At 48.9% G+C, this 12,340-nt stretch overlaps 1 protein-coding gene across 1 annotated transcript in view; it reads left to right on the top strand.

The window, feature by feature from the left end:
* EFCAB6 (EF-hand calcium binding domain 6) overlaps window positions 1-12,340 on the top strand; it is a 221,323-nt gene that overhangs the window by 139,790 nt on the left and 69,193 nt on the right. The window contains 1 exon segment of the mRNA XM_084955059.1: window positions 2,593-2,828. Within this exon segment, the coding sequence (XP_084811185.1) occupies window positions 2,593-2,828 (236 nt within the window).

Genomic DNA, 12,340 nt, shown 5'->3' on the forward strand with positions numbered 1-12,340 from the left:
AAGGTCCTGCCGCTTCTTGAGCTGGGAAGGACCCGGAGGAGGACGAGCCGGGAAGGACCAGGAGGAGGACGAGCCGGGAAGGACCCGGAGGACGACGAGCCGGGAAGGACCCGGAGGACGACGAGCCGGGAAGGACCCGGAGGACGACGAGCCGGGAAGGACCCGGAGGACGACGAGCCGGGAAGGACCCGGAGGAGGACGAGCCGGGAAGGACCCGGAGGAGGACGAGCCGGGAAGGACCCGGAGGACGACGAGCCGGGAAGGACCCGGAGGACGACGAGCCGGGAAGGACCCGGAGGACGACGAGCCGGGAAGGACCCGGAGGACGACGAGCCGGGAAGGACCCGGAGGACGACGAGCCGGGAAGGACCCGGAGGAGGACGAGCCGGGAAGGACCCGGAGGAGGACGAGCCGGGAAGGACCCGGAGGAGGACGAGCCGGGAAGGACCCGGAGGAGGACGAGCCGGGAAGGACCCGGAGGACGACGAGCCGGGAAGGACCCGGAGGAGGACGAGCCGGGAAGGACCCGGAGGAGGACGAGCCGGGAAGGACCCGGAGGATGAGCTGGGACATCCAGGAGCCAGAACTTTGACTTTGGCCGTGTTCGTTTTGACGTCCAAGGGGAAATGCCTTGAAGCCTTTAGATGTGAGTTGGGAGGTTGTGGGAGGGCTTGTAGCCGAACGTACAGGGAACCAGCAGCAAAGAGATGGGCCTGCAGTTCCGATGGGCGGTGCTGCAGGAGAAGAGCCCTCCTGGACGCTGGCATCTCTGAGGGGAGGGGCAGCACTTAAGATGGGTGAGTGTTTAGCACAGTGATTGCCTGGGTTTGTGTGTGCCGAATAATGTTTGGCACAAATAATAATTAGTGAATAAACAGATCTTCCCACAAATCCCAAAAGATCTTGTTCTGTCTTGTCTTTTTTCTTTTGCTTTTTAGGGCCGCATCCACAGCATATGGAAGTCCCCAGGCTGGGGCTCGAATTGGAGCTGCAGCCAGCAGCCGACACCACAGCCACAGCAACTCAGGATCCAAGCAACGTCTGCAGCCTACACCACAGCTCACAGCAATGCTGGATCCTTAACCCACTGAGCCAGGCCAGGGATTGAACCCGCACCCTGTGTATACTAGTCGAGTTCGTCACCCTCTGAGCCACAACAGGAACTCCCCAAAAGGTTTTAATTAGACCCTTGAGTCACAGCGGGTCTTGCTTTATGTTAGAAGTGACCTCTCTGGAGGGTCCCTGGCCACAGAGTTGCAGGCTGGGCCTCCAAAGCAACAGGATGGGTACCAGGGTGGGGCTGCCTCGGGTGCTGACGGAACAGGGGTGATGAGACCACAGCAGCACCCCTTGGAGCCTGAGACACAGGAGTCGGGTGGGCAGGGCCGGGGGAAGCAAGAGTGTTGGCCCAGATGGACCTGGTTCAAATCCCACTGCCGGGTACTTGCTGTCTGACCTCAGGCAACAGTAGTGGGAACAAACAACATTTTAAAGTGCTTAGGAAACCTGCCCGGTGCTTTCTAAAGGCTTTGCCTGTTAGCACTTTCAGACCTCACCACCCCCCAGGAGGCAGGGACTTTGTGCTGGTACCCGGCAAAGCTGGGATTTAAACTAAACCACCTGCCTCCAGGGTGCACCCTCAGCCCTGCAGCCTGATCACAAGCTCCCTGCAGGCCTCTGCTTCCTCATCTGCCATGTGGGAATCCGTGTGCCCTCCTGCAGCCCGACCTGCAACCAAAGCTGATTGCAGGCAGGGCGGGGCCTTGGGCACTGGCATCAGAACGGGGCCCAGCTCTGGGCGGCTCCTCAGGGTGATTTCAGCACAGTGCTGGTTTTCCTGTAGACAGAAGTTGCCAAACTTTATGAGAATTGCCTGAAAACACTGAAAGCAAGATTTCCTTTATGGCTGTGCCTGTGGCACCCGGCAGTTCCCAGGCCAGGAATTGAACCCGCACCACAGCAGTGTCCTGAGCCACAGCAGGGTCATTGCCAAATCCTTAACCACTAGTCCGCCAGGGAACTCTCGAGAGCAAGATTTTGTAGGTCCTGGGAAGCTCCAGCCTACTCCCCTTACTTCTGGTACTAGAAGTACCGATCTCAGAAGCCAAGGGAGCCCGACGAAGAAAAGCCCCTCTGGTCCCCCTTCCTGAACTCGTTGCATTAAAAGAGGGCACCGAGGAGTTCCCATCGTGGCTCAGTGGTTAACAAATCCGACTAGGAACCATGAGGTTGCGGGTTCGATGTCTGGCCTTGCTCAGCAGGTTAAGGATCTGGCGTTGCCGTGAGCTGTGGTGTGGGTCTCAGACGCGGCTCAGATCGCATGTTGCTGTGGCTGTGGTGTAGGCTGGCGGCTACAGCTCCAATTCGACCCCTAGCCTGGGAACCTCCATATGCTGCGGGAGTGGCCCAAGAAATGGCAAAAAGACAAAAAAATAAAAATAAAAGAGGGCACCTGAAAACATAGCTCAGAAACTCCCGGGGAGAGCAAATCTCCAAGGAGCCGTGGTGGCACCGTGGCCCCTCCGTGGTCCGGGAGGGGTGCACGTGGCCAGGTCCAGACGGCCGGGCCTTGAGGGTGCGTCTCGTGTCCAGGACCCCTACGCCGCCTTCTTTAACCTGGACTTGGACCGGGACGGCCTCATCAGCATGCACGACCTCCGCAGGCTGCTGCTGCACCTGCGCTTCAACCTGAAGGAGGAGGAGTTCGAGCGTTTCCTGGGCCTCCTCGGCCTGCGGCTCAGCGTCACGTTAAATTTCCGCGAGTTTCGAAATTTGTTTGAGAAGAGACCGTTCAGGTCAGAGGATGACGCGCCTCAGAGACTCCTCAGGTAAGAGGGCAGCGCGGGCAGGGCGGCATTTCCGCGGTGCCCACGACGGGGCCCAAGGCTGGAGCCGCCTCCCAGGAGCGGTTTATTTTGGCTCTTCCTTTGTTCAAGAAACGTCACATTCAAGAACATACACGTTCAGCGTCCAAAGACTGGAAGGTGTAGACACCTCATCTGAACACCTGGGAGCATCATGCTTGTACTTCACCACGTGTCATCCCAGCCTTTTCCCTCTTTTCTCTTGGGCCCCGTACGTGGAAGTTCTCAGGCCGGGGACTGAACCTATGTCGCAGCAGTGACAGCATCGCCTCCTTAACCTACTGAGCCACCAGGGAACTCCCTGTCTTTTTTCTTTGTACTTAGGTATATACATGTGCCCCCTGGAGGGGCGCCCCCAGAAGCCTTTTGTGACTGGGCCAGGCTGTGTGACATCTGGCCAGGCTGCAGAGGCCCTCCGATCTTGCACTTGAATTTTCCTTCTGAATTTGCTGGTTTTGTTTTGTCTCTATATATTTAAAAAGCCAGCAGGAAAGAGAAGGACTAGTCTCTTTCTAAGCAAAAGGATCATATAACACGTGAGTGGGACACCTGCTTCCAATTGCTCAAGTTCTGAGGGGCTTTCATACGAGACTTGATTGCTTAACATTAAAACAAAGCAAAAAATATCCTTCAGAAAGAATTTTTTTGGAGGATATATGCAGACGGAATGCAACGATTTCAACCGCAAAGCGCAGTCTTGCCGTCCGGATGACTCATTTGCATTCATTTGCTCATTCATCACCCATTTGCTGAAAATCTGCTGTGTGCTTGACGTTGCCCCAGGACTGGGTGGTGCAAATGGGTGAGATGAACACTGCCTTTGAGGGGCTCGGGGCTGAACTGAGCTGGGACAGGTGGGAAACTACAGAACTGCGTAGAAATACAGGAATGTCTGAGGGAGGGGAGAAGCTGAGCCTGCTGGAGGTGCACAGGCAAAGTAGGACTTTTCAGTTGGGTCTTGAGGTGTGAGTAGGAGTTTGCCCAGTGCGGGTTACCAGGTGGTGATTCAAGACCAGGGAAGAGCATCTGCACAACCACAGAGGTGGGCATGTGAAGCACATTCGGGAACTGGGAGATGATGTGTGTGCAGAAGCGGCGTGTGCCATGGGAGAGGAAGGCAGGAGATGCAGGAGGGCTCATGCGAAGGGGCTCAAGCACCAGGCTGCCAGTCCTATCCTTTATGGATAGCAGGAGAGGATTTTACGCCATGGAGTGGCGGGGGGTCACCCTCTGCTGTAGAAGCATCCTTCAGCACCCCAGGACTGGATGTAGCGGAAGAGAGAGGCTGCATCCCAGGGAGACCCAGCGTGGGCAAGGGAGAGGGAGCTCTGGGACCCCATAAGGCTCTGCTTCCGAGAGCCGAGCCCTCCCGGGGCAGGGCCCCATCCGTGCCTCCTGCAGGTGCGTCTTCAAGCCCTTCAGGGCGGCGTCGTGCTCTGGCTTTACAGATGGAGGAGCTGGGCCAAGGGAAGTGGTGATGACTTATCGGGAAGGACCAGGCGGCGGGTGGAGAGACAGAGACTGGCCGGGATGCCTGCGGGAAGGGGCCGCTTCCTCTGCCCAGAGAGCGCGTCCTCTTTCTCCCGCCTCAGCCTCACTCCTCTCCAGCCAAGCCTGGACGCGTCCCTTGTGGACGCCACCCTGCCCTCCCAGTTGGATCCCTCTGCCTTCTGGGCCTTCGCTTCCCACCTGCTTCATCAGAATGCAGTACTTTTGAGTTTTGAAGTTTCGTTACTTTGTGCAAGAGAAGAAGACCGTCTTGTCTGCTCGATCCGTGCACAGCATGTTCATTCTTCGATGTAGAAATACCGACTCGAAGGATTGTTCCAGTGACCTGTTTCATTTACATCATCTGTTCCCTTGTTAAATACACGCGGGCCCTGTCCATTTATCTACTGGTAACTCACATCAAATACATTTTGGTGCATGTACATCAAAAAGATGAGAAAACTGGAGTTCCCGTTGTGGTGCAGTGGAAACAAATCCGATTAGGAACCATGAGGATGCGGGTTCGATCCCTGGCCTGGCTCAGTAGGTTAAGGATCCTGTGTTGCTGTGGCTGTGGTGTAGGCCGGCAGCTGTAGCTCCTATTCGACCCCTTAGCCTGGGAACTACCATGTGCTGCAGGTGGGGCCCTAAAAAAAAAAAAGAGAGAGAGGAGAAAATAACGTCTTGTGTCCTTTTACCAAAATTCGATGGTCAGCTCCTTGTAACAAACTGTTGTATGATCAAGTCCTTCCTGGCGAATGACTAATTGAATGGAAATAACACATTTCCCATTGTCTTAGACTATATTATTCTCCTCCTCCTCAAGTGACTTGGTTATATGGTCAGGTTCACCTTCACCTCTGGCTCATCTCCTAACTGTGAGCCGTCTTCTGATCTCAGGCTTCTTCCCTTTGCCATGTGTCCATGAAATAAGCATTAAGAATGTTCAGCTATGTCCAGGGAACGCCAACCTGAGACGGCAAGGACAGTGCCACCATCTTCTTTTACACCTTCTCCAAAGAGGCTCTGACGCTTTGGGCGGTGCAGTCCGAAAACTGAAGGGTGATGAAACACTGAGGATTCCCGTCAGCATCGTATCCTCTCGTTAGGAGGTGCCATCCCTTCCTGCTTTCTTCTTCTTTTCGTCTCTTTTTTTAAGCATAGCTGGAAGTAGTCGAGTAATGGTTGACTATTTCTTGGGATGAGGAAAGAGGTCTAGTATAATTAAAATCAAGGTCACTAAGACCTTGTCATGTATCGTCATCTAAGAGGGTACAGTGGCCCACCATATGGTAATAGCAAAATAGGATGAGTTTTATTTCATACAGAAAATAAGTGCACTTTGGGGGGAGGCCCATGAGGAAGAACAAAAGCCAGAATACCACTCTTCTGTCTTTGGGATCATACAGAATTGTTAGTTCTTTTTAAAATATTTGATAGAATTCACCAACGAAATCATCAGGTCCTGGGGCTTCCTTTGTTGAAAGAATTTTAACTATAAATTGAATTAATTTAATAGTTGTAGAATTATTCAGGGGTTTTAGTCCTTCTTGAGTGAGTTTATTTATGGATTGTGTCTTTTAAGCTCTTGGTCCATTTGATCTCTTGGTCTGTTGTTAAATTCATGGGGACAGGGTGGCTCATGGTACTGCCTTACCATTCGTTGAATATCTGTGAGGTCTTTAGTGAGAGCCCCTCTTTCACATCTGATGTTGGCAGTGGGTGTCTCCTCTCCTTTTTTTCCTTGATTCGTTTAGCTAAAGGTTTATCAATTTTATTGGTTTTTCAAAAAACCGTCTTTTTGCTTCAAGAGGAAATCTAAAGGGAAATTAGGAAATACTTTGAACTGAATGAAAATAAAAACTAGATTTTTCTCTGTTGTTTTTGTTCCAATTTCATTTATTTCTCTTCTTTATTATTTTCTCCTTCTTGCTTTGCGTATACAGTTTATCCTTGGACCACACAGGGCTTGGGGTGCCAACCTCCTGCACAGCTGAAAATCCATGTATAACTTACGATGATTCCCCCAGAACTTAACTACAAATGGTTTACTGTTGACTGGAAGGCTTACCAATAATATAAGGGCTGTGAACACATACTTTGTATGTTATAGGTGTTACAGACTGTATTCTTACAATAAAGCAAGCTAGAGAAAAGAACATGTTAGGAAAATCATAAGGAAGAGAAAATACATTCACAATACTTTATCAATACTCTGTTTACATTGTCTTTTTGGGGGGCGGGGGGGGGGGCTTTTTAGGTCTACAACCCTGGCAATGGCAGTTCCCAGGCTAGGGGTTTAATTGGAGCTACAGCTACCGCCTACACCACAGCCACAGCAACACAGGATCTGAGCCGTGTCTGTGACCTGCACCACAGCTCACAGCAATGCTGGCTCCTTAACCTGCTGAGCGTGGCCAGAGATCGAACACGCATCCTTACAGAGACAACCTTGGGTCCTTAATCTGCTGAGCCACACTGGGAACTCCTTTTCTTTTCTAATATAATCCCTTAATGTTCTCAGTTTCCTGTAGGCACTGATTTAGCTGCATTTCCCAAATTTGGATACGTTGTAGTTTTTATTTTCATCCAGTTCAAAATATTCCCTAATTTCCCTTTAGACTTCCTCTTAAAACCATGGGTTATTTAAAAATATGTTTCCTAATTTTAAAATATTTCCATAGTTTCCAACTATCTTTCTGTTATTTCTGGCTTAATTCTGTAGAGTTTAGATAACATACTTTGTATGATTTCAGTTCTTTTAAATGTGTTGAGGTTTATTTTATGACCCTAGAAATGGCCTATCTTGGTGAATATCCCATGAATACTTGAAAAGAATGTGTATTTGGCTATTGTGTGGAGTGTTGAAAGAATGTGTATTTGGCTGTTGTGTGGTGTGTTCTATAAATGTCGATAGGATCAAGTTGGTTACATGTTCAGGACTATATTCTTGCTTGTTTTCTGCCCGTTTGTTCTATAAGAGAGAAGTGTTTAAGTCTCCAAAATGATTTTGCGTTTGCCTCTCTCTCGTTCCATTTTTATCAGTTTGAAACTCTGAGAAAAACAGTATATTCATATTTACCATTTATGCTTTTCTTTATTTCTGAAGTTCCAGGTTCCTCTCTGCTGTCATTTTCCTTCTCCCCAGGGAACTTCCTTTAACATCTTTTTGAGAAAGTCTGCTGGAGACAAATTATCTCAGTGTTCCTGCTTTGAGAATATCTTCAATGCTTCTTCATTCTTAACAGATTTTTGTTGTTGTTATTGTTGGATATAGAATTCTGGGTTGACAGTTCTTTTGTAATTTTTTTTTTTTTTTGGCTGCACCCTTGGTATGTGGAAGTACCCTGGCCAGGGATCAAATCTAAGCTACAGCTGCAAATTATACGACAGCTGCAGCAATGCCAGATTCTTAACCCACTGAACCATAGCAAGAACTCCTGTTATCACTGTTTAAATGTTGTTCCATTGTCTTCTGGCCTCCATGGTTTGTGGTGAGAAATCTGTAGTCATTCAGATGGTCTTCTCCCTACACGTCATTTCTGAAGTTACTCTCAAGATTTTTTTAATTTATATTTGGTTTTCAGTAGTTTTAGTATGATGTATTTGAGCGTGATTTTCTTTGAGGTTTGCTGGGCTCCCTGAATCTGTAAGTTTATGTTTTTCCACCAAATCTGAGCAGATTTCAGCTATTATCTCCTGAAGTTAAAATTTTTTTTGTACCAACCTTTTCTTCTTCTCCTTTTGGTACTCTAGTGACACGGATATTAGACCTTTTGGTTTTATACCACATGTCTCTGTTTCATAGTGCCTGGGGATATATTCTTTTCTCTCTCTTGATCAGATTAGATTATTGCTAGTCATCTATTTTCTTTTTTTTTTAAATATACAATGATTTTTTTTCCATTATAGCTGGTTTACAGTGTTCTGTCAATTTTCCACTGTACAGCAAGGTGACCCAGTTACACATACATGTATACGTTCTTTTTTTCTCACATTATCATGCTCCATCACAAGTGACGAGACAGGGAGTTCCTGTCGCGGCGCAGTGTTAAAGAATCCGACTAGGAACCATGACATTGAGGGTTCGTTCCCTGCCCTTGCTCAGTGGGTTACCGATCCGGCGTTGCGTGAGCTGTGGTGTAGGTTGCAGACACGGCTTGGATCCCACATTGCTGTGGCTCTGGTGTAGGCCGGTGTCTACAGCTCTGATTCGACCCCTAGCCTGGGAACCTCCGTATGCCGTGGGAGTGGCCCAAGAAATAGCAAAAAAAAAAAAAAAAACAAACAAACAAAAAAACAAGTGATGAGACATAGTTCCCAGTGCTACACAGCAGGATCTCATTGCTAATCCATTCCAAAGGCACTAGTCTGCATCTATTAACCCCCTTCACCCCATCCATCCCGCTCCTTCCCCCTCCCCCTTGGTAACCACAAGTGTATTCTCCAAGTCCATGATTTTCTTTTCTGTGGAAAGGTTCATTAGTGCCGTATATTAGATTCCAGATATAAGTGATATCATATGGTATTTGTCTTTCTCTTTCTGATTTACTTCACTCAGTATGAGAGTCTCTAGTTCCATCCACGTTGCTGCAAAGGGCATTATCTATTTTCAGGTTCACCGACTCACTCCTTGTCATCTCCATTCTGTCATTGAGCCAATCCAGTGAATTTTTTTTATTTCAGTCGTTGTATTTTCCTGTTCTAAAGTTTCCTCTTGGTTCTTTAAAAAAACAAAAAACAAAAACCTCTCCTATTTCTTTGCTCAGAACCTCTGTCTTTCCATTTATTTCAAGGATATTTACTCTTACTTTGTGGTTATAGTAGCTGCTTTAAAATATGATGATTTCAATTTCTCGGCCATCTTGGAGTTGGTGCCTATTGTCTTTTATCTTGAAAGTTGTTGGGATTTTCCTGGTTCTTTGCATGTAGAGTCATTTTGGATTGTATCATGGATATTTTTGATATTATGACACTCTGTCCTGTTAAAATCCTCAGTAGGGTGCTGGTTGACTTATTCCTTTTAAAGCAGGCCGTAAATCCAGTTAGTTTCAGAATGAAGGTCTTTACCTGCCTTCTGGTTTCTGTGTCAGTTTGGTTTTCCAAGCCATCACAGTTTATCAGGCCAGCCCATGAGTGCAGCATCCAGGGGCCAGTCTTAACTAACTGGAGTGAAATCACCAAAGCTTTTGCTCTTGGATAGTTTCACACATGTGCACATCAGAGGTGAACCTGGAACTTTCTTTATGCATCTGGGCATCCCTTTTTCTCCCTCTCTCCTCTCTGTGATTTCTCCCTACACTCTCCAGCACCCAAGGACTCTCTCGTTTTGGTCTTCTGCTTGGAAAACGTTAGGTTTTAGCTTGTCTGTGCTGTTGAGTGCTTCTCACCACTGGGTCTACCTCCAAGGCAACATGGTGAGAGAAAATAATGTGCCTTCTGCCAACCCTATTTGAACACAGGAAACCTTTTTCCCATTTCCTCTGGTGAGAAGAATTTCAGTTTGGAGGACCTACTTGGCCATTGCTGTTGCTGGCACCATCACAGAAGTGCAGTTCTGCACCTGGGCTTGCCTCAGCTCAGGAAGGGAACAGTAAAAAGAGACAAGAAGGGGGGCATTCCCTCATACTGTACTTCAGCTGCCCACCTTCCTAGTCCTTTGGTCAGAAAGCAGGCTTTCCCTTGGAGCTTTTTCTATCCACACCCACTACAGAGTTCCAGAATTAGGATTGCCCTGAAGCAGTCCTTAAGCAGGGAATATAGGAGGGAAAAAAAAAAACCATGAAACATACCACTGTGTAAGTCATTCTTCAAGGTTTGATTTCCCTCTCCATCAGCCTCGTGTTATTTACTTTAGTTAGAGTCCTCAGAGAGTCACTTTTTGTATTCTGCCTAGAGGTTTTAGTTGTACTCAGGGGAAGAGAGAGGATGACGTGTGCCTGCTTCGTCTTAACTGGGACCAGAAGCACATCTCAGGCAGGACTCTGGCTCTGCCTGGAAAGCTGTGCCCTGGGATGACACAGCGCCTCCTCATCCCTCTTGCCTCAAGGGGTTGCTCTCCGGCATTCTTAGCTGAAGTGTCCCTGACCTCGCTCTGGGCCATCATTCTCAGTCACATTCGCCATCTGAAGTTATCTGATTCACTTATTTTCCCATGTTTTTGCTGTACTTTCCTGCCATCGAATGATGAGCTCCTTGAGGACATGGGTTCTTCCTCCTTGCCCATCAATGTGTGTGTACCACCTAGAGCAGCACATGGTAAGAGTTTGCATGTGTTTATGACCGACAGACTGACCGATGGGAAGGCTGGGTCTGACTGACCATTAAGCTCTAAAGAGGCAGGCCTCAGGAATAGGAAGCTTCTGGAGAAGGCCATAGAAAACCCTTCTAACTTCTCTAGAGGAGACAAGGATATAAAATAGGAGAGATGAGTGGGAAATCAGTAGGAGTCCCTAGTGTGAGCAGAATAATCGAGCCTTATGGCCTAGAAGAGAAATTGGGTTGAAACGCTGCTTGGATATGTGTTTAGACAGGGCGATCAGTTTGATAGTGAGTTCACTTCTCAGAGACAGAATGTAGCTCTCAGGACCTCCATCCTTTGGGGGGAGATCCAGGTGAGCCCTCTGAGTACAGGTAAGATCTGGAAGAAGCTTAAAGGTGAAGGCAAGGGAATATGCATCATTAGGACCTACAGTCCTTTTAAGCAATAGTTGGGAAAATGCAACACGGTCCATCCAACCTTCCAAAGCCATAGTGGTGAAGTAGCAAGGGAGGATTTCACTAGAAGCTGATAGATCAAACCAGTCTTGGATCCCTTCCTATCCTTGAAATTCCATGGTTCTGTGGAGTCCGGTAGGCAGTTGGAGAGAGATGGAATGGAGAGGCAGGTGAGGCTACCCTGCTAGTGGTAGAGGCGTGAGCCAACAGCATCCAGGCGGGAGCTGGGGACACGAGAACAGACGACCTCTCAGACGAGTACCTCAGCTTCAGGGTGGAAGGAGAGAGAAGGAGTGGTCCCGGGTGGGGGTGGGGGCAGGTAGGGAAGGAAAATCACACTGGCTGAGGGCACCCAGAGGCCGGGTCCCAGGGTAGGTGTTCCAACCCGGGGTATCATTTAAAGAACAGTGTCATAAAGGCAACTGGCAAGGGGGGAGACAGTTAACAGAGGTCACGTTAGGTCAACAGAGACCCTCAGACTTGGCAATACAGAGTGACTGGTGAATTCAACGCCTGGGGAGGGGGGTTCTCAATCAAGGGAGCTGGCACGTGTACCCCACAAGCTGGCATCTGCCAGGGGAGACAGTGCAAATGAGCACAACCCTACTTGGTCCATTTCTGCAGCAACACGGGAAGAGGCAGAAGACCCCACCCAGTCTTCAGAGGGTCTTCAGCACCAGCCCACTGAGGAAATGCAAGAGGTTTTACTTGCCAAACCAGGGAGTCAAACTTGGTGCAATTCACCAAAGAAGCACTGCTCTGAATACAACCCTTTCCACGTGACACACGGGTCCACAGCCTGGTGTGGGCTCTGGGGTGGTGAGGGCCACCTCGTGCTCCGTGACCAGCCACCAGGAAATCTGAGGTGGGGTCCAGGGTGGCTGTCTGAGAGCAGCAGAGTTTCTTAGAAGGGAATTAAAGGAGAAGCCACATGGAGAGCAATTATTACAATTTAAATTGTTGGATTCCTGGCTCACTATCTGCATTTTTTTTTTTTTTTTTTTGGCTGTGTCTGCAGCATACAGAAGTTCCTGGGCCAGGGTTCGAACCTGCCACAGCAGTAACCAGAGCCACAACGGTGACAACGCTGGATCCTTAACCTGCTGTGCCACCCGGGAACTCGTTGCTGTCTGCTTTTAAAATGTAGGACAGCAGTGGACAGAAGAGCCTTCTCTGGGAGGCTGCAGGCTTCACCCCACCGGGAGGACCTCACGCACAGTGCCTGGCCCTCCATAGGCTCAGGCAGAACTGCGTTTATCGAATTGAAATGG

The sequence above is a fragment of the Sus scrofa genome, chromosome 5 (genome assembly GCF_054392235.1).
Source record: "Sus scrofa isolate SSC_HxYL_T2T_F1_AM1 chromosome 5, Sscrofa_HxYL_maternal_Yorkshire_Landrace_v2.0, whole genome shotgun sequence".
NCBI lineage: Eukaryota > Metazoa > Chordata > Mammalia > Artiodactyla > Suidae > Sus > Sus scrofa.